This window comes from Pristiophorus japonicus, chromosome 14 (genome assembly GCF_044704955.1).
Source record: "Pristiophorus japonicus isolate sPriJap1 chromosome 14, sPriJap1.hap1, whole genome shotgun sequence".
Classification (NCBI taxonomy): Eukaryota; Metazoa; Chordata; class Chondrichthyes; family Pristiophoridae; genus Pristiophorus; species Pristiophorus japonicus.
The window spans coordinates 119,539,264-119,561,349 of NC_091990.1; the positions used below are offsets into that span (position 1 = coordinate 119,539,264).

Below are 22,086 nucleotides of genomic sequence, written 5' to 3' on the forward strand. Positions count from 1 at the left end.
CCTTACTACTCGGGGGATCAAGGTGTATGGCGAGAAAGCAGGAAGGGGGTACTGAGGTTTCATGTTCAGCCATGAACTCATTGAATGGCGGTGCAGGCTAGAAGGGCTGAATGGCCTGCTCCTGCACCTATTTTCTATGTTTCTATGTTTCTATGACTCGGTCTCCGAGCAGCAGGAACCAAATGGACCAACTGGGCCCAGTGACAACTGGAATATTTGATGGGAATGTCTCCACAACCACCCGTAAAGTGAAATTACTCTTTTTTTTTGTTTAGTTTGTAAAAAGAATGAAAATACTGCCAGAAATTAGAATGTATTAATGCTTCATGATTTTTGTACAGTGGTACATAATAGGTTTGCCATCAAAGTTGAAGCCCAGGGAGTAAAAGGGACTGTGGCAGCTTTAATACGAAATTGGCTAAGTGACAGGAAAGAGAGAGTCGTGGTGAATGGTACTGGAGGAAGGTATACGTGGTGTTCCCCAGGGGTCGCTATTAGGACCACTATTTTTCTTGGATAATTTGGATGTGGGTCTACAGGGCACAATTTCCAAATTTGCAGATGACACAAAGCTTGGAAATATAGTGAACAGTGAGTAGGATAGTGAGAGACTTCAAGAGGACATAGACAGACTGGGGGAATGGGCAGAGACGTGGCAGATGAAATTTAACACAGAAAAATGCAGTGATGCATTTTGGTAGAATGAGGAGAGGAAATATAAACTAAAGGATACAATCCTAAAGGGGGTGCATGAGCAGAGAGACCTAGGGATACATGTGCATAAATCATTGAAGGTGGCAGAGCAGGTTGAGAAAGCAGTTAAAGAAGCATACGGGGTCCTGGGCTTCATGAATAGAGGTATAGAGTACAAAAGCATAGGAATTATGATGAACCTGTATAAAACACTGGTTCTTCCTCAACTGGAGTATTGTGTCCAACTCTGGGCACTGCACTTCAGGAAGGATGTGAAGGCCTTAGAGTGGGTGCAGGAAAGATTTACGAGGATGATTCCAGGAATGAGAGTTATGTGGATAGAGGTGTTCAAAATCATGAGGGGTCTGGACAGAGTAGATAGAGAGAAACTGTTCCCGCTGGTGGAAGGGTCGAGAACCAGAGGATACAGATTTAAGGTAATTGGTAAAAGAACAAAAGGCGACATAAGAAAAAACATTTTTATGCGAGTGGTTAGGATCTGGAATGCACTGCCTGAAAGGGTGGTGGAGTTACACTCAATCATGGCTTTCAAGAGGGATTTTGTTATGTACCTGAAAGAAAAAAATTTGTAGGGCTACGAGGAAAAGTGAGTGGGACTAGCTGAAAGGCGGCATGGGCTCGATGGACTGAATGGCTTTCTTCCGTGTTGTAACCATTGTATGATTCTATGATAGGAGTTCAGTATTCCCTTGTTTGAAAGTTCAAAGCATCAGGCAGATTTTATTTTTAAATTAAATTTTGACTTCTCTAAGTGAATAATCATTAAGAGCAAAAGAAAGCATGGAATGGGAAAAAGTCTTTGGTCCATCAAACTGTCGTTCACTGTAATCCACCCTCTCACGTACTCTACCCAACCATTTAATCTCCAGAGCAAAGATTCCTGCAGAGTCTCTTCTTGCCCACCTCAGATTGAATTTGAGAAAAGCTTTAGAATATTGGCCCTTTTTAAAATCTACTTTCCCTTTAGAATAGAAATGTGCTTTGCTCCATTTTAATTAATAGCCCTTTTCCAAAGGGTTTCCACCATTAACTCTGGTATCATTCATCGTTTTTGTAAGTGTGCCATTTTCAATTAGTTATTTCTTTTGCCAGATTTACGCATCCAAACTTTCCTGAAGATGCACCTTGCGTCCAGCAATCCAAAATCCGTTGCAATCCCTGGAGGACTTGGTCCCATTGGAAGTGAGTTGGAAGAAGTAACCATCAAATTTCTTCACCTTGCAAACTATAACAAGTTGGTCTTCAGTCCTTACTATGACACTATCTTGACCAAAGTGCTCAAAAAGAATGGCTCGCAGCTACCCGGGATAGGTGAGGAGGAACAACAACCATCCTTGGGATAATTTTATTGAAAGCATTGCACGTTTAAGCAACAATATCCTTTCATTTGCGTCTCCCTCCTCGCACCTTGGAGAGGCCAAGCTGGTTTCATTCTGACTATGGGCTGGGGAGGAGAAACCGTGAAGAATGGCCTTGCATTGGAACAATCTGAGGTGGTGGTGGGGGGTTCATGGGTCAATATCCACTTGGCCCTTCCTGTTTCTGTACAATAGGAAGGATGTGTTGCAATGTTAAAACCCCTGTTTTTTTCTGGAGTTGGAAAAACATTCCCTCCTGCACTATTTTTACTAATTCTTAACCCCCCTCCCCTCGATAAAAGCCCAATCAATAGAACCGTTTGAAAAAATATATTATATACCAAGTGTTTGTATAGTTTCTGATGGGTATGACTGCCATTTACAGTGTTTGTTCTCAAAGGATAATTTAACACGATGCAAAACTTTTCAGCTCACACTCACTGGGACTGATTTCAGAACTCAAAGACCACTTTACAAAATACATTAATCCTCAGTTCATGTGCTGCTGAAACCTTCAGCACTCCTGGTCGGCCTCCCATCTTCCAGCCTCCATAAACTTAAGCTCATCGGGAACTCTGCTGCCTCTGTCCCAACTCACACCAAGTCCCGGTCACCTATCACCCCTCTGCTCGCCGACCTACATTTGGCACCCGGTTAAGCAATGCCTCGGTTTTAAGATTCCCATCCTTGTTTTCAAATTTTGCCATTCCCTTGCTCCTCCCCATTTCTGTAACCTCCAACCCTACAATCCTCCAAGATCTCTGCGCTCCTCTTGCGCATTCCCGATTATAATTGCTCCACCATTGACAATTGTACCTTCAGCTGCTGAGGCATTGAGCTCTGACATTCCCTCTCTAAACCTCTCTGCCTCTCTTTCCTCTGTTTAGACACTCTCTAAAACCTACCTCTTCTGCCCTAATATCTCCTTATGTGGCTCGGTGTCAAATTTTGCTTGATAACGTTCCTGCGAAGCACCTTGGGACGTTTTACTACGTTAAAGGCATTGTATAAATGGCAGTTTTTGGATAAGGTTTAATCTATGGTGTTGTTCATCAGAATAAGTAGTGTTGCCTGGTGGGAATTCTGTCGATGCTAGAGATGGACCAATTCTGTCTGTTTGACAACAGGCTTCCACACCACCAATCATCACCGGTGGAATCCCAGTTAGTGCCAGCTAACCAAAAGAAGGAACAGCCCATGGCACTGGCTCTTACTGATTGCCTGGTGCTGACTAATGCCATGAAAGACTGTTGATGCCCCAAGTGCTGCAGTCATTGAGCCCCGTTCCCCACCTCCCAAGAGGCACACTCCACCTCTTTGGGCAACACTTGTGACTGTGGGGGCTGCTGGTTCTCATCAGGGCCCCTGCGCACAGCCTTTGGGCACAAATCCCGTTTCAGAAGTGTTGCTGTTGAGTTACTGAATGCCTGAGAAGTGGTGCTCCTCCTTCCCACAGTAATTCATGGTGTTTTTTTTTAATTGAACTGTAACCTGTAGCCACCAGAACACCTTCCTGCAGATGCAGGCTGCAGTTAATGTGCTAGATGTAAGAAACCAAGCCTGTGGTCCTGGGACAGCAACTCTGGCTTATATTTAGAAACGGCAAGTCAAAATGTTACAAGCGCTTGACTGAAGGGTCTGCCTGAGGGCTACAACTCTTGGCGCTTTTGTTCCAACCCAGATATCGACCCTGTTTTCAGCTCAAGGCAGGGTCAACAACCCTTACTTACAGACTTCTTGTCAACAATGTTCCCAAGGCAGGGTCAACAACCCTTACTTACAGACTTCTTGTCAACAATGTTCCCTTTAAGCTGTGCAACTTTCCGGGGTCCCACACAAATAGAAAAACTGCTCGTGTAATATTTTGGATGTGCTGTGTACCCTGTTAAAAGGGGCCGCAAGGCCCCCAAAAAATTACAGGGAACATTGCTTGTCATCCTAATCTGTTGAAAGCCCACAAGACTATGTTTTCCTTGTGTGAAAGTAGGAAGACCACTTGTGCTGCTTCAGAAAGATCTTGAGATGCACCAAATATAAATAACTAGCAAGGTCCCGCAAAACATTTGCAGTCAAATTAATATCTTTATTGCAACAATACTTGTTTGGACTGTTACCATCTTCCTCTATAGAATCAACGCTGATGTCCTCTCTCCCTCCCCCCCTTCCTCTCTTAATACTGCACCAAAGTGTCTGTTTTCGATTATAAGCTACAAGATGCTGCAATGTTCAGACCCAGAAGTGTGGCTGCTACCAAACTGATACAAGTTGGGGAGGGGCTAGGGAGCGAAAGGGGTGGGGAGGAAGAGATCACAACAGCAACTTGCGTCGGGAGTGTCAGCAGGGATTTTCCTCAACAGTTCAAACCAGCTTGGTTTGTCCCTACAGTCTGTGGAGATTTTACAGTGTTTCTCTTTTGTTGTTGTGCAACGTATGTATACTCTGTCTTAAAAAATCAGACAGTTGCACATCAGCCAAATACATAAATTGCCATAATGTAGTGGCTCATTCTTGTCGCCTGAATTCACGTTGAGGTTTAAGAATGAGAAGGAACTATATGGATTTTGCTTCTGGACACAGTGAACGTGTTAAATTGAGGAATAGCGTTATCCTAAATTAAAGCATTTAGTTGTGTCACACAGTGGTCATTACAGTGCTTTCCTCACTGCTGGCTGTGTTGCAGTATTATAGCCTGCTCGTCTAGCATTCTGCTTGCCTCTTGTGTTGTTGCATAAGGTGGCCATGGAAATGATGTGCATTGTAGTTACTACAAGTAGCACTTTACCAGTGTAAATACTACTAACTTATTTTATAGAACAATTTGGAGGATGGTGCATAATTTGTTTTACAACTTCTTGTTTGCAGAATGTTGCAATATAACAGTAAATAGTGATAATGTATAGTATTTAAGCAAGAAAAGGCAAACATATGTATCCCAGTGTAATAAAAAGATCATCTAATTCCAGTATTTGATTTTTTTAATTGAATCATAGAGTGTGGATATCTTGTATCATTTGGAGAAGAGCGGACAGCCTGAGCAGTAATGGTTCAGTGCTGATAATGAACTGTGCGGCGATATATCGGAAAGCTCTGCAAATTCTTCCTTTTTACCAGTTATGACTGAATCTACTTCCACCACCCTTTCAGGCGAGAACATAAGAAATAAAGAGCAGGAGTAGGCCATTTGGCCTCTGGAACCTGCTCTGCCATTGAATAAGATCATGGCTGATCTGATCTTGGGTTCAGCTCCACTTCCCTGCCCGCTCCTCATAACCCTTCACTCCCTTATCGTTCAAAAATCTGTCTATCTCCACCTTAAATATATTCAATGACCCAGCCTCCACAGCTCTCTGTCCCAGAGAACTTAGGTTTGCTAGCTGTGATGAGAGGAAGATGGTGTAAATGCAGACAAATAAGCTTAAATGCAATTTTATCACTTTATTACAAAGATTGTGTTCAGGCTGTCAAATTACAAAAGGAAACAGGTTGCCATAAATAATGGTAAAATGAGACTTGGCAGGAAACCACATGACACAACAGGACTGTGGCGTTGCAGCTTTGTGGGATATTAAAATACCTTCCCCTCGTATTTGCACCATCCAGTTTTTCTTTTAAAAATGAAACTTGACAAATAAAACAAAAATCACAAAGATTCACAAGTTGCATCAGAACAGCAAACTTGCACGGATCACAGTTGAAATGTTTGCACTGTGTGCGCGGCTCGCCTGGCATTCAAGACCGAAACTTTTTTTTAATATCCTGCTCAAACAAGAGCCTGTTGAAAAATGACTTTTTCATTGGAGAAGGAACAAGGTTTTATCCATCTTTTTTCCCCCCCAATCCAAATGAGCTAAACTTATTCGAATGAGGCACAACAGTGAAAGCACAGTCTCATTTCCACAGGCAAATGCAGAAGACATAGCTCATGTCAATTCTTAAAATGTCAAGACAAGTTCAGTTCCTTCAAAACACGAAACAGTCCCGTCACGGACTAGTTTATCGGACTCGTTTCTGCTGACGTGCTCTGTAAATGTCATGCACGGGAGGGGCCACCGCTCCTTTCTCCTCCTCTTCATCAGAATCTTCGTTTGCCGCCCTCTTCAGGGGCTTTTTCATCACTGCATCGTTTTCTATAGGTCCATTTCCTTCAATAACCATTTCGGGAAGGCCTCCAGTGATTATCTCAATAGCTTGTTCAACAGCTGGGAAAATAAATGGCAGCGTTAATAAACCTTTTCACGAGTGGGACAGCTGCGATTCAGGTAATATCATTGTCGTTACGTGTTATTTCCTACACAGGTAAATTACATCTTGTGAGTCATAAGAACATAAGAATTAGGAGCAGAAGTAGGCCATCTAGCCCCTCGAGCCTGCTCCGTCATTCAACAAGATCATGGCTGATCTGGCCGTGGACTCAGCTCCACTTACCCGCCCGCTCCCCATAACCCTTAATTCCCTTATTGGTTAAAAATCTATCTATCTGTGATTTGAATACATTCAATGAGCTAGCCTCAACTGCTTCCCTGGGCAGAGAATTCCACAGATTCACAACCCTCTGGGAGAAGAAATTCCTTCTCAACTCTGTTTTAAATTGGCTCCCCCGTATTTTGAGGCTGTGCCCCCTAGTTCTACTCTCCCCGACCAGTGGAAACAACCTCTCTGCCTCTATCTTGTCTATCCCTTTCATTATTTTAAATGTTTCTATAAGATCACCCCTCATCCTTCTGAACTCCAGTCTACTCAATCTATCATCATAAGGTAACCCCCCTCATCTCCGGAATCAGCCTAGTGAATCATCTCTGTACCCCCTCCAAGGCTAGTATATCCTTCCTTAAGTAAGGTGACCAAAACTGCACACAGTACTCCAGGTGCGGCCTCACCAATACCCTGCACAGTTGCAGCAGGACCTCCCTGCTTTTGTACTCCATCCCTCTCGCAATGAAGGCCAACATTCCATTCGCCTTCCTGATTACCTGCTGCACCTGCAAACTAACTTTTTGGGATTCATGCACAAGGACCCCCAGGTCCCTCTGCACCGCAGCATGTTGTAATTTCTCCCCATTCAAATAATATTCCCCTTTTACTGTTTTTTTTCCCCCAAGGTGGATGACCTCACATTTTCCGACATTGTATTCCATCTGCCAAACCTTAGCCCATTCGCTTAACCTATCTAAATCTCTTTGCAGCCTCTCTGTGTCCTCTACACAACCCGCTTTCCCACTAATCTTTGTGCCATCTGCAAATTTTATTACACTACATTCTGTCCCCTCTTCCAGGTCATCTATGTATATTGTAAACAGTTGTGGTCCCAGCACCGATCCCTGTGGCACACCACTAACCACCGATTTCCAACCCGACTCTCTGCTTTCTGTTTGCCAGCCAATTCTCGATCCATGCTAATACATTTCCTCTGACTCCGCGTACATTTATCTTCTGCAGTAACCCCTTTTGTGTGGCACCTTATCGAATGCCTTTTGGAAATCTAAATACACCACATCCATCGGTACACCTCTATCCACCATGCTCGTTATATCCTCAAAGAATTCCAGTAAATTAGTTAAACATGATTTCCCCTTCATGAATCCATGTTGCGTCTGCTTGATTGCACTATTCCTATCTAGATGTCCCACTATTTCTTCCTAAATGATAGCTTCAAGTATTTTCCCCACTACAGATGTTAAACTAACCGGCCTATAGTAGTTACCTGCCTTTTGTCTGCCCTCTTTTTTAAACAGAGGCATTACATTACCTGCTTTCCAATCCGATGGTACCTCCCCAGAGTCCAGAGAATTTTGGTAAATTATAACGAATGCATCTGCTATAACTTCCGCCATCTCTTTTAATACCCTGGGATGCATTTCATCAGGACCAGGGGACTTGTCTACCTTGAGTCCCATTAGCCTGTCCAGCACTACCCGCTTAGTGATAGTGATTATCTCAAGGTCCTCCCTTCCCACATTCCCATGACCAGCAATTTTTGGCATGGTTTTTGTGTCTTTCACTGTGAAGACCGAAGCAAAATAATTGTTTAAGGTCTCAGCCATTTCCACATTTCCCATTATTAAATCCCCCTTCTCATCTAAGGGACCAACATTTACTTTAGTCACTCTTTTCCGTTTTATATATCGGTAAAAGCTTTTACTACCTGTTTTTATGTTTTGCGCAAGTTTACTTTCATAATCTAGCTTTCCTTTCTTTATTGCTTTCTTAGTCATTCTTTGCTGTCGTTTAAAATTTTCCCAATCTTCTAGTTTCCCACTAACCTTGGCCACCTTATACGCATTTGTTTTTAATTTGATACTCTCCTTTATTTCCTTGGTTATCCACGGCTGGTTATCCCTTCTCTTCCTGCCCTTCTTTTTCACTGGAATATATTTTTGTTGAGCACTATGAAAGAGCTCCTTAAAAGTCCGCCACTGTTCCTCAATTGTGCCACCGTTTAGTCTGTGTTCCCAGTCTACTTTAGTCAACTCTGCCCTCATCCCACTGTAGTCCCCTTTGTTTAAGCATAGTACGCTCGTTTGAGACACTACTTCCTCACCCTCAATCTGTGTAAAAATTCAACCATACTGTGATCATTCATTCCGAGAGGATCTTTTACTAGGGGTCATTACACAGGACCAGATCTAAGATAGCTTGCTCCCTTGTAGGTTCTGTAACATACTGTTCTAAGAAACAGTATGTTACAGAATTCCTCCTCAAGGCTACCCCGTGTGATTTGATTTGACCAATCGATATGTAGGTTAAAATCCCCCATGATTACCGCCATTCCTTTTTCACATGCCTCCATTATTCCCTTGATTATTGTCCGCCCCACCGTGAAGTTATTATTTGGGGGCCTATAAACTACGCCCACCAGTGACTTTTTCCCCTTACTATCTCTAATGTCCACCCACAATGATTCAACATTTTGTTCATTAGAGCCAATATCGTCTCTCACAACTGCCCTGATATCATCCTTTATTAACAGAGCTACCCCACCTCCTTTCCCTTCTTGTCTATATTTCCGAATTGTCAGATACCCCTGTATGTTTAATTCCCAGTCTTGGCCACCCTGCAACCACGTTTCTGTAATGGCCACCAAATCATACCCATTTGTAATGATTTGTGCCGTCAACTCATTTACTTTATTTCGAATGATGTGTGCGTTTAGGTAGAGTGTTTTAATACTAGTTTTTAAACCATGATTTTTAGTTTTGACCTCTCCTGCAGCCCCTTTATATTCATACATATTGTCCCTTCCTATCACCTTGTGGTTTACACTTACCCCAGTGCTACTCTGCAAAAGGCAGGAGGCAACAGAGCAATCTTTCTTGGGGTCCTGTTCATCTGAGCTCTCACCCACTCTAACTAGCTCAGAGCCCAAGATGATGCTGACAGAAACTTGTAGTTTTTAAAGTACATGCCCATCAGGCAGGCTGTGTTTCCATGTCCTGCCTCATGTACATCTCAAACAGCATTGCTAGACACAGTTATGGTCACACTCCACAGCCATTATTTACTGTTCCAACTGAATCAGGCAAAAAGATGAATTCCCCATGAATGGACCTACAACAGAGAGGTTCTGTTCCAAACAGGCTGGAGGTTCAGATAGTCAATTGCTAGTTTGTAGCATGAGCAATCAATATTCTACAAAGATTCTTCAAGGTACCCCAAAAGAGAAGACACCACATGGCTCCTGTTACTATGGGCGCATGGGAACAACACCCACTCCTAGTTCCCCTCCGAGTCACATACCACCCTGACTTGAACTTGTATCGTCGCTGGGTCAAAAACCTGGAACTCCCTAAGAGCACTGTGGAAGTACCTTCACCACAAGCACTGCAGCGGTTCAAGGAGGCCAATCACCACCACCTTCTCAAGGACAATTAGGAATGGGCAATGAATGCTGGCCTTGCCAGCAATGCCCACATACCATGAATAAAAAATAAATTTTAAATGACTAACGTGAATTGTCAGATGTTCGTTTACCTTGTTCTCCATCTTTTCATGAGTTGTATATCTGCTAAGTTTTAGTGGGAAGGAACAGCAATTATTTGCTTTGCTTCCGTCTGGCCAACATGGATCTATCTGGCTTTCTAACCCTCGGCTATCCTCGGCGGCTCCCCAAGAGAACAAACTTATTCTCTCAAGCCCAAGAATGTTAAGATTACACACAGTCAAAATGATCTTCCTCGTTAACATTCAACGGTCTTTGAAACAACGGGCAGAACTAGACTGGGTCCAAATTGATTAGATGAGGCAAGGTGGGGCCAGTGGTTTGGTGAGACAAGATACTTTACGGATCATTTGTAAGAAATGAAGTAACGAGGTAAAAATAAAACTTCACTGTGCACCTAATATAAATTACAGAGAAATGCAGCGATTGAAACCCATAGGACGTTACAGTACAGAAACAGCCCATCAAGTCTGCCAGTGTTTTTCGTCACAAGCTACCTAGTTTAATCCCACTCTACTGCTCGCCCCCTGCTTCATTTCTAATGCACCAGACCAAAGGAGATGGAAGGAATGGTCATTTCAAAAAATGTACTCATTCATGGGATGTGGGCGTCGCTGGCAAGCCCAGTATTTATTGACCATCCCCAATTGCCCTCGAGAAGGTGGTGGTGAGCCGCCGCCTTGAACCGCTGCAGTGCGTGTGGTGAAGGTACTCCCACAGCGCTGACTTTGTTGTAGCAGTTTGGTACAACGGAGTGGCTTGCTACATCATTTCAGAGGGCAGTTAAGAGTCAATCACATTGCTGTAGGTCTGGAGTCACATATCGGCCAGACCGGGTAAGGATGACAGATTTCCTTCCCAAAAGGACATTAGTGAACCAGTTGGGTTTTTCTGACAATCCGGTAAGTTTCATGGTCATCATTACTGGTACTAGTTTTTTATTCCAGATTTATTTAATTAACTGACTTTAAATTCCCCAGCTGCCGTGATGGGATGTCTTCTGATGTTGGAGAAATGAATTAAAGGGGCAGCCTGGGTCATTTTAAAAAAAATAAAAATGCTCCCAAATAACAATATAATTATCTTGATGAAAACCAAAAAAGATGAAGTAGGTTTCTAGAATAATTGTAGCCAGTTTGTTTCCCAACAGTCAGTAGATCTTACTGAACTTAACTCTGGGAGTGTTGCTCCCGTCCAGCACTGCAGCAGTGGGAGGGAAATCAGCCTCCCGATATGTTTAACCTTAATGAGTTTGTACTGATATTGTTCTCTTGCATTAATTTACTTCTCCAGAATATGTTTAAAGATGACAAGTTAAGTGGGCTTTAAAAAAAATTGAGGGGTTGGCCAAGTCCGTGTCTGCCCGCAGCTTTTAGAGTAAGCAATTCTTACTGGAAATATTTCTATATTCACACAGTCATCGCTAACAATTTTTAAAAAATCATATTAAAAATTCATGGAATTAAACTAAGGTACTGGAGTACAAACGCTTAACGTGCTCGTCTGAAATTCCTCTCTGCTAGCTGAACTAAGGCGTCAATCCACATATTTTAAACATTTGCACTAAAATAGCGGAGAGAGAAATTCCAAACAAGCAAGACAATTTCAGCGGCATGTGTTAAGGATTCATGTGCTAGTATCTCATGGTGCAATGTCATGGCCGAGAGCATTGCATAGTGCATATTTTGAACATCCCACTCAGCCTATGAAGATGCAGCAAAGAACACCACTTACTGTCCGGTAACTGGCAGCGTCTCAAAACTTCAATTAGTTCATCAACTTGAACAAATGGCCCCTGTGGAAAGAAAGTTTCCAAATACAATCACTGCGTACAATGCTATGAAATAAGTAACTGCTTGTTCAGTCTTTTAAAAAATAAAGACTTGTATTTATATAGTGCCTTTCATGACAACCAGAAGTCCCAAAGCGCTTTACAGCCAATTAAGTACTTTTTGAAGTGTAGTCCCTGTTGTAATGTAGGAATTGCAGCAGCCAATTTGCACACAGCAAGATCTCACAAACAAAAGGAATGCGAAGAACCACCATTTGCATTTCTTCTTGGCACAGTCCAACTCAACGCTAGAACATATTCTCATTTTCAAATATATACACAAGGCAAAACATAATTAAAGAGAAGCTGGGGCTGATAATGCAATAGGGGAAGAGAGATGTCTGCAGGATGAATTACCGGCTTCAAGAGGGCATGAGGGAAAATTAAGCAACATTTTTTTTAAAAAGCATTAAATTCAAAGTCTTAACTTTACTGGACATGAACAGGAGGGACACGTTGCAAATAAATAGGAGCAGGAGTAGGCCATTTGGACCCTCGAGCCTGCTTGGCATTCAATAAGACGGCTGATCTGATCTTGGCCTCAGCTCCAATTCCTTGCCTGATCCCCATAACTCTTGACTCCTTTATTGTTCAAAAATCAGTCTATTTCCACCTTAAATATATTCAATGACCCAGCCTCCCCAGCTCTCTGGGGTAGAGAATTTCAAAGATTCCTGTCTGGAGTAAAAAAGAAACGGGGAAGGTGACTCAACTGTGGCTAACAAGGGAAATTAAGGATAGTGTTAAATCCAAGGAAGAGGTATATGAATTGGCCAGAAAAAGCAACAAACCTGAGGACTGGGAGAAATTTAGAATTCAGCAGAGGAGGACAAAGGGTTTAATTAGGAGGGGGAAAATAGAGTACGAGAAGAAGTTTGCTGGGAACATAAAAACTGACTGCAAAAGCTTCTATAGATATGTGAAGAGAAAAAGATTAGTGAAGACAAACATAGATCCCTTGCAGTCGGATTCAGGTGAATTTATAATGGGGAACAAAGAAATGGCAGACCAACTGAACAAATACTTTGGTTCTGTCTTCACGAAGGAAGACACAAATAACCTTCCGAAAGTACTAGGGGACCGAGGGTCTAGTGAGGAGGAGAAACTGAAGGATATCCTTATTAGACGGGAAATTGTGTTAGGTAAATTAATAGGACTGAAGGCCGAAAAATCCCCGGGGCCTGATAGACTGCATCCCAGAGAACTTAAGGAAGTGGCCCTAGAAATAGTGGAGGCATTGGTGATCATTTTCCAACAGTCTATCGACTCTGGAGCAGTTCCTAGGGACTGGAGGGTAGCTAATGTAACACCACTTTTTAAAAAGGGAGTGAGAGAGAAAGCGGGTAATTATAGACCGGTTAGCCTGACATCAGTAGTGGGGAAAATGTTGGAATCACTTATTAAGGATGAAATAGCAGCACACTTGGAAAGCAGTGACAGGATCGGACCAAGTCAGCATGAATTTATGAAAGGGAAATCATGCTTGACAAATCTTCCGGAATTTTTTGAGGATGTAACTAGTAGAGTGGACAAGGGAGAACCAGTGGATGTGGTGTATTTGGACTTTCAAAAGGCTTTTGACAAGGTCCCACACAAGAGATTGGTGTGCAAAATCAAAGCACATGGTATTGGGGGTAATATACTGACGTGGATAGAGAACTGGTTGGCAGTCAGGAAGCAGAGAGTCGGGATAAACGGGTCCTTTTCAGAATGGCAGGCAGTGACTAGTGGAGTGTCGCAGGGCTCAGTGCTGGGACCCCAGCTCTTTACAATATACATCAATGATTTGGATGAAGGAATTGAGCGTAATATCTCCAAGTTTGCAGATGACACTAAACTGGATGGCGGTGTGAGCTGTGAGGGGGACGCTAGGAGGCTGCAGGGTGACTTGGACAGGTTAGGTGAGTGGGCAAATGCATGGCAGATGCAGTATAATGTGGATAAATGTGAGGTTATCCACTTTGGGGGCAAAAACGAGAAGACAGAATATTATCTGAATGGCGACAGATTAGGAAAAGGGAAGGTGCAACGAGACCTGGGTGACATGGTTCATCAGTCATTGAAAGTTGGCATACAGGTACAGCAGGCGGTGAAGAAGGCAAATGGTATGTTGGCCTTCATAGCTAGGGGATTTGAGTATAGGAGCAGGGAGGTCTTACTGCAGTTGTACAGGGCCTTGGGTGAGGCCTCACCTGGAATATTGTGTTCCGTTTTGGTCTCCTAATCTGAGGAAGGACGTTCTTGCTATTGAGGGAGTGCAGCGAAGGTTCACCAGACTGATTCCCGGGATGGCAGGACTGACATATGAGGAGAGACTGGATGAACTGGGCCATTATACATTGGAGTTTAGAAGGATGAGAGGGGATCTCATAAAAACATATAAGATTCTGACGGGACTGGACAGGTTAGATGCGAGTAGAATGTTCCCGATGTTGGGGAAGTCCAGAACCAGGGGACACAGTCTTAGGATAAGGGGTAGGCCATTTAGGACTGAGATGAGGAGAAACTTCTTCACTCAGAGAGTTGTTAACCTGTGGAATTCCCTGCCGCAGAGAGTTGTTGATGCCAGTACATTGGATATATTCAAGAGGGAGTTAGATATAGTCCTTACGGCTAAGGGGATCAAGGGGTATGGAGAGAAAGCAGGAAAGGGGTACTGAGGGAATGATCAGCCATGATCTTATTGAATGGTGGTGCAGGCTCGAAGGGCCGAATGGCCTACTCCTGCACCTATTTTCTATGTTTCTATGTAAGAAATTCCTCCTCATTTCCGTTTTAAATGGGCGACCCCTTCTTTATTCTGAAACTATGCCTCCTAGTTCTAGATTCCTCCACGAGGGGAAACATCCTACCCTGTCAAGCCTCCTCAGAATCGTATACGTTTCAATTTGAAACACTCAGTGAACCTGTAAAACAGTGGACACGAGTGAACTAAGCCACAGGAGCCCTGGCAATGCAAACTATGAGCCCAAACAACTCAGTGCTCCTTGCACTCGCATTTGTCTTTTATAATCGCTGCTTTGTCCTGTTTGAATTCTGCGGGTCGGCAGGTTTGGAAAGGAGGCATGTTTTTTTTTGCAGCGTTTGTGGATAAGTCCTGGATAGAACACCAAGCTCCAACAGCATCAGCAAGCTGAGATATGTGAATGGAAGCACTGACTCAAACCTCCCATGTGCTGTCAGGCTCCATGGCTCCCTTACCCATGCCGCTCACAAGAACATGAATCCTGGATACACATCTGCCGCAAGATCGCAAGATAAGAATCGCAAGATAAGAATGCGATGGTAATGGAAATGGCTAGAAAGGTTTTGGAAATAAAGACAAACTATCAGATTGCAAGTACAGCCAGTACCTTAGCTCAAGGGGGTGGGGGGGAGATCACTGGATCCGTGGGGGTCATTACGACTTTGGACAATGGTGTAAAACGGGCAATATAAAATCATCCTCCTCTCCCACCTGTTTTACATCTGTCCCTGTTGAAGACGTAAGAAATAGGAGCAGGAGTAGGCCATTCAGCCCTTCAAGCCTGCTCTACCATTCAATAAGATCATGGCTAATATTCTACCTCAACCCTTTCCCACCCGATCCTCATATGCCTTGATTCAGTCATATCGAAACATCTATCAATCTCTGTCTTGAATATATTCAACGACTCAGCATCCACAGCTCTCTGGGGTAGAGAATTCCAAAGATTCACAACCCTCTGAGTGAAGAAATCTCTCCTCATTTCAGTCTTTAATGGCCAACCCCTTATCCTGAGACTGTGAACCCTGGTTCTGGACTCTCCAGATAGGAAAAACTCCCAGCATCTACCGTCACGCCCTTTAAGAATTTTCTGTCTCTCATTCTTCTGGACTCTAGGGAATATAGGCCTAGTCTATTCGATTTCTCCTCATAGGACAATTCCTCCCCATCCCAGAAATCAGTCTGGTGAACCTACGTTACATCCCTCTAAGGAAAATATATCCTTCCTTGGGTAAGGAGACCGAAACTGTACACAATACTCCAGACAAGGGAAGTTAAAATGGGGGGAGGCTGATCACACATTACTGGCTCTACACTGCAGCTCAAAGTTAAAACGACCCCACCCGAGTTGGGATTTACTGAAAAGGGCCACTGTACTTACCTGGAAACAAGTAGGCGGTGGTAACAGTTTCATAAGTAGTACTGAAGTAGGGGGTACGGGAAACACTCCGCCGGGGACAGGATGGAGACCGGGAGCTGTACAAAGAACAAACAGTGAGCATTCCTTTAGTGCTCACGGCGTTACTGCAGTAAAGCTACTTAAACAACGCATCATCGACACTCCAGCTTGCTATTTGTTATGACAGTGTATCAAAAGTGCTCAATAATTAAAATGTTTCAACCAGATATCTGGGAACTGAAAACGAACATCTAACTACACGAAAGCAAAATACTGCGAATGTTGGAAATCTGAAATACAAACAGAAAATGCTGGGAATACTCAGCAGGTTAGGCAGCATCTGTGGAGAGAGAAACAGAGTTAACGTTTCAGGTCGATGAAGAAAAATCATAGAAATTTACAACACTTCGGAAGGAGGCCATTTCAGCCCATCGTGTCCGCGTCGACCAACAAAGCCAATCCAGCCTAATCCCACTTTCCAGCTCTAGGTCCTTAGTCCTGTAGGTTACGGCACTGCAAGTGCACATCCAAGTACTTTTTAAATGTGCTGAGGGTTTCTGCCCCCACCACCCTTTCAGGCAGTGAGTTCCAGACCCTCTGGGTGAAGAAATTACCCCTCAAATCCCCTCTAAACCTTCTACTAATTACTTTAAATCTGGTTGTTGACCCCTCTGTTAGTTAGCGATGTGACAGATTTGAAGCCAGTGTAGGGGCAGGGAAAGGAGAGGGGAGGAAAGTACAAAAGAGAAGGTCTGTGATAGGGTGGAAGGCCGGAGTGGTTAAATGACAAAAGGTACAAGGCAAACAGAGATGTTAATGTGACAAGTTAAGAAACAAAAGATGGGTCTAGAGGGGATGTAAATGGGAATAGCAGAATCATAATCAATCATCAGTCTAACTACTTACGCGCTAAATGCCTGGGCTGGAAAGGGATCATCTGGTTTGTATCAGGTTTCGGATACTCTGGCTTTCGGTCAACTTCATCTTTCATTATGGCTACGGCGGACGGCGTGACTATGGGGTCCGGGGTTATGGCAGTCAGTTTGGTTCGAGAAACATCCTGTAAGCAAGCAAATATTTTTTATTTATTTAGTGTGACAATACCAACAGAATATTGTAAATATTGTTTTGCCTGCTCTTTCAACTAATTTCAACTTGAGGGTTTTATGTCAGGTTCCAATATTTTACATAGAATATACAGCACAGAAACAGGCCAGTCGGCCCAACTAGTCTGTGCAGGTGGTTATACTCCACACGAGTCTCCTCCCATTCCATCTGCCTCATCTCAGTCTTTCAGTGTATCTTTTTATTCCCTTTTCTCTCATGTACCCGTCTGGTTTCATTTTGAAAGCACCCAAGCTATTTGCCTCAAACACTTCTTGTGGTAGTGAGTTCCACATTCTCACCACTCTCTCAGTAAAGACATTTCTCCTTATTTCCCCATTGCATTTATTAGTAACTACCTTGTATTTATGGCCCCTAGTTTTAGATTCACCCACAAGTGGAAGCATTCTCTCCAAATCTACCCTGGACGACCCATTCATCATTCAAAAAATATTAACAGGTCAGACTTTTACTCAACAGTAGAGACTGGGATTCCAAACTAGGAAACTGTCCCCCCTCCCCTCCCCCCTCAAGAATAGTATCAATTTAAATTAGGTTTACAAACTTCTAGTAAACTGTCTGCTAGTCCCTGGCAGCCGCCGCCTTCTGTGGCTGAATATAAATGTCGAACAAAAACACTTCTACTAGCCCTTTCATGTAACGAACATAACGTGGTTGTTTTACAGGAGGAGATCAGAGGGCAATTAGCAGGGAATGGAAGAGAGAAGTTATGGTAGATGACTGAAAGCACATCGTCAGTGGTAGTTTTCGAAGAGGTTTTTAATGCAGGGAGAACGGTGGGAAGGTGGAGGGGTGCAGGGAGGGAGTTCTCAGATGCAGAGGGTGGGGTGGCTGGAGGCTCTGCTGCTAATGGTGAGGTGCAGGGAAGCGGGACGCACAGCAGATCCGAGTCGGAAGAGCAGATAGTGGCAGCTGGGGTGTAGTCAACGTACTGAGGCTTGGGGCAAGGATGATAGCGTAGGACTTAAAGAGAGACTTGCATTTCTACAGCATCTTTCACGACCACCGAACATTTCAAAGCGCTTTACAGCCAATGAAGTACTTTTGAAGTGTAGTCACTGTTGTAATGTGGGAAACACAGCAGCCAATTTGTGCACAGCAAGCTCCCACAAACAGAATTGTGCTGATGACCAGATAATCTGTTTTTGTTATGTTGATTGAGGGATAAATATTGGCCAGGACACCGGGGATTAACTCCCCTGCTCTTCTTCGAAATAGTGCCATGGGATCTTTTACCTCCGTCTGAGAGGGCAGACGGGGCCTCGGTTTAATGTCTCATTCAAGAGATGGGAGCTCCAACATTACAACACTCCCTCAGCACTGCACTGGAGTGTCAGCCTAGATTTATGTGCGTCAAGTCCCTGGAGTGGGATAGTACGGGATAGGATAAAAAGAAAAAAATAAGGACTTGCATTTATGTAGCGCCTTTCATGACCTCAGGACATCCATTTTACAGCTAATGAAGTACCTTTGAAGTGTAGTCACTGTTGTAATGTAGGAAACGGGGCAGACAATTTGCGCACAAACAGCAATGTGATAATGACCAGATAATCTGTTTTTAGTGATGTTGGTTGAGGGATAAATATTGGCCCAGGACACTGGGGAGAACTCCCCGGCTCTTCTTCGAACAGTGCCATGGGATCTTTTATGTCCACCTGAGAGGGCAGAGGATGCCTGGAGTTTATGTAGTTTGGAGTTCAGGAGGCCAACATGGAGCAATCAAACCACAAGGTGACGAAAGCGTGGTCAAAAGTTTCAATGATGGCGGGGGCGAAATAAGAACATAGGCAGGCAAATAGTCTTGGTGATAGAGTAGGTGTGAGGTTTGAAGTTTAGCTGAGGGTTGAACAAGGCACTGGGATTAGGCAGGGTAGGAAGGGGGTTAGAAATGGGACCAAAAGGTGCAACCTTTCTGGCACGAGCCAAACAGGAAGACTTCCATCTCACTGTGGCTCAGCTGAAAAGTTCTGGCTTATTCAGGGCAAACAGATAGCATGGTGGTAGCAATGGAGTCAAGGGTAGGGGTGGAGAGGTAAATTGGGCATAATCTGGAGGCAAAGCCCATGCTTATGGACCATGCTGCCCAGAGACAGCATATTAGATGAGGAAGAGGAGGAGGCAAAAGATGTAGACTTGGAGCATATCTGAAGAAACCTTTTTGGGGTGAAGGGAGACATACTGATTATTTAGGGCCAGATAGGAGTGGAACCAAGAAACGGCTATGGATGTGGGGAAGGATGGAATGCTCAACTGTCAAAAGATGCAAAGGTGGAGGAGAACAAGGAGAGATAGCCTACCATGGGTTGTAGTCACCAGTGTGATCTCAGTGCTATGGACGGGGCAGAAAAGATTTGAACAGGGATAGACTGCACATTGCAGGACTTCACAGAGTCTTTAATATTCCCAGTCTTTAGGGCAAAACCTTCAAGGGAAGCCTACTAAGTCACCTGTGCAATCCAGGATGAAAAAATCTGTTGGATTGTCCTTTGCAATTCAGGGCACTTTCAATTACTGTGGCACCAGAGTCTGAAATCCTGAAACATTTGTCGCCTTCTTTTGCATTCTTTCTCCACTGATGACTGATCATTCATGCTTATCTTTCAAGTTTGGAACACCACTTCTAGACATTTATGGCGATTAGGTAGTGGTAGGTAGGCATTATACGAAGAACAAGGTCTGATTTTCCATAATTCATGGAGAAGTCTTGCTTGGACTTGTTCTAAAGGTGAGGATGGTTCTCATGACTTCCAAGTAACTGCAGTGAGGCAAATTTGTGCCAGAATTGTTCCTTAGTGTCAGCTGTGGCTCAGTGGGAGCACCTTTACCTCGGAGTCATAAGGTTGTGGGTTCAAGTTCCACTTCAGGGACTGAAGCACAAAAATCTAGGCTGACACCTCAGTACTGAGGGAGTGCTGCACTGTCGGAGGTGCCGTCCTTCAGGTTGAGACATTAAACCGAGCCCTCGTCTGCCCTCTCTGGTGGAGGTAAAACATCCCATGGCACTATTCCAAAGAAGAGCAGGGGAGTTATCCCCAGTGTCCTGGAAAATATTTATCCCTCAACCAACATCAAAAAAACAGATTATCTGGTCATTATCACACTGCTGTTTTTGGGATCTTGCTATGTGCAAAGTGGCTGCCGCATTTCTTACATTACAACAGTGACTGCACTTCAAAAAGTACTTCATTGGCTGCAAAGCGCTTTGGGATGTTAGATGGTCATGAAGACGTTATATAAATGCAAGTCTTTCTTTCTCTGACGGCCTGGCCAGTTTATTCTCAGAGTGGCTGGGCCAAACAAAGCAGAAGGTGCTCGGTTTGATTACGTGAATAAATACTGAATCAAACGTTGCTCTATATTGGGGCCAGCTGTCATAGTTGTGAAACAAAACCTCAATTGCTAGAGCAGCACAACCGATGCCAATATTCAAGAGAAAAACATGAAGATAACCACATCTTGTCGCATGATATAGAGTGCAGGAAGGGAATATTATGTTGCTTCATTTTCCAAAGTCACTTCTAATTAAGAGACACAACTTAATTTGGTAGTGTAAGGAAGTGTTTAGTCATGATGCTCCAGCCAACTTGGTGTGTGGGGTAGGCTTGAGGGACCAGTTGCCTATTAATTTTGCGTGTTCGTAACTAACTTACCGTGTAATAAGATACACGACAGTGGAAAAATGCATACCTTATATCCGAGAGCTTTAAGTTCACTGTTTGAACAGGGAAACAGGTCCATGAACTTGTATCTGTCCACTAGCAAGGCTGTTTCCTTCCCTTCATATTCCTCCTTAAAAGCAGCAAACCTCCTCTTTTCCACTTTCAGGATACTGGCTAGATCGCCAATGTTACTTTCAAATGCCAGAAATCGCGCCCAGATCTCTCTGTAATTTTGACAAGGGCAAAAAAACTAGAATTATAATATAACTCTCTGTGAGTTGCCTGCTTATTCCTCGCTGCAACTTGGCACCTTATCACCCAAGTGTGTCGGAAAATACAGCAGCTTGCTCATACTGTGTCTTTCTGGCAGCATATCGAAAGTTTCAGCAAAGACCATGGCAGAGGCAATGCTGGCAGCAGAATCCAGCAATCAGTCCATTAGAAATTACAACATTTCCACCACTGCCGTGTCTTCAATTCTCCCCTTCGAAATTACAAGACTCTTTTGAGTTTTGCAATCATGACAAATTTGACTAAACTTTAGAACAGTACTGATAATCTGCACCAATTGTCACAACATTTAAATGAAAACGTATAGAATAGAATCATGGAGCACATCATACCTGTACCACCTCTTTGAAAGAGCTAGCCAATTAGTCCCACACCCCTGAACTTTCCCCATTGCACTGCAAATTTTTCATTTTCAAGTATTTGTGCAATTCCCTTTTGAAAGTTACTGTTGAATCTGCTTCCACTGCCCTTTCAGGCAGTGCATTTCAGATCATGACAACTCGCTGTGTAAAAAAAAAATTCTCCTATCTCCCCCCACCCACTCCCAAACCCACAACCTCTACCACCTAGAAGGACAAGGGCAGCAGGCGCATGGGAGCACCATCACCTCCAGGTTCCTCTCAAAGTCACAACCATCCTGACGTGGAAATATATCGCCATTCATTCATCATTGATGGGTCAAAATCCTGGAACTTCCTCCTTAACAGCACTGTGGGGTACCTTCACCACACGGATTGCAGCGGTTCAAGGCGGCGGCTCATTACCACCTTCCCAAGGACAATTAGGTATGGGCAATAAATGCTGGCGTTCAGCGACATCCACATCCCAGGAACAAATAAAAAACTTTTTTAAAATAAAATGATTTGGGCAAACTTTTTTCCTTTGGCACATTCGGGGGCACAACAGCAGGGTGCAATCAGAGAGACAATGGTAATGTGGACAGAAATGTCCGAATTTGACTTCAGAGATTACAGCGCAGAATGGTCACACTAAAGGGGAGCAAGAGCTTTTCAAAAAAAAAAGTGAG

At 43.6% G+C, this 22,086-nt stretch overlaps 2 protein-coding genes across 5 annotated transcripts in view; one reads left to right on the top strand and one right to left on the bottom strand.

The window, feature by feature from the left end:
* tcp11l1 (t-complex 11, testis-specific-like 1) overlaps positions 1 to 5,034 on the top strand; it is a 42,922-nt gene extending 37,888 nt beyond the window's left edge. For all 4 annotated transcript variants that reach the window (XM_070899558.1, XM_070899559.1, XM_070899560.1 and 1 more), the window contains one exon: positions 1,807 to 5,034. In XM_070899558.1, the coding sequence (XP_070755659.1) occupies positions 1,807 to 2,057 (251 nt within the window). In that variant the 3' untranslated portion in view covers positions 2,058 to 5,034. The remainder of the gene's footprint in view (positions 1 to 1,806) is intronic.
* Positions 5,035 to 5,487: 453 nt separating this feature from the next.
* Positions 5,488 to 22,086, bottom strand: part of cstf3 (cleavage stimulation factor, 3' pre-RNA, subunit 3) — a 128,199-nt gene continuing 111,600 nt past the window's right edge. The window contains exons 17-21 of the mRNA XM_070899557.1: positions 20,797 to 20,992; positions 16,891 to 17,044; positions 15,967 to 16,061; positions 11,743 to 11,803; positions 5,488 to 6,271 (exon numbers count right to left, since the gene is read on the bottom strand). Coding sequence (XP_070755658.1) covers positions 6,066 to 6,271; positions 11,743 to 11,803; positions 15,967 to 16,061; positions 16,891 to 17,044; positions 20,797 to 20,992 — 712 coding nt within the window. The 3' untranslated portion in view covers positions 5,488 to 6,065. The remainder of the gene's footprint in view (positions 6,272 to 11,742; positions 11,804 to 15,966; positions 16,062 to 16,890; positions 17,045 to 20,796; positions 20,993 to 22,086) is intronic.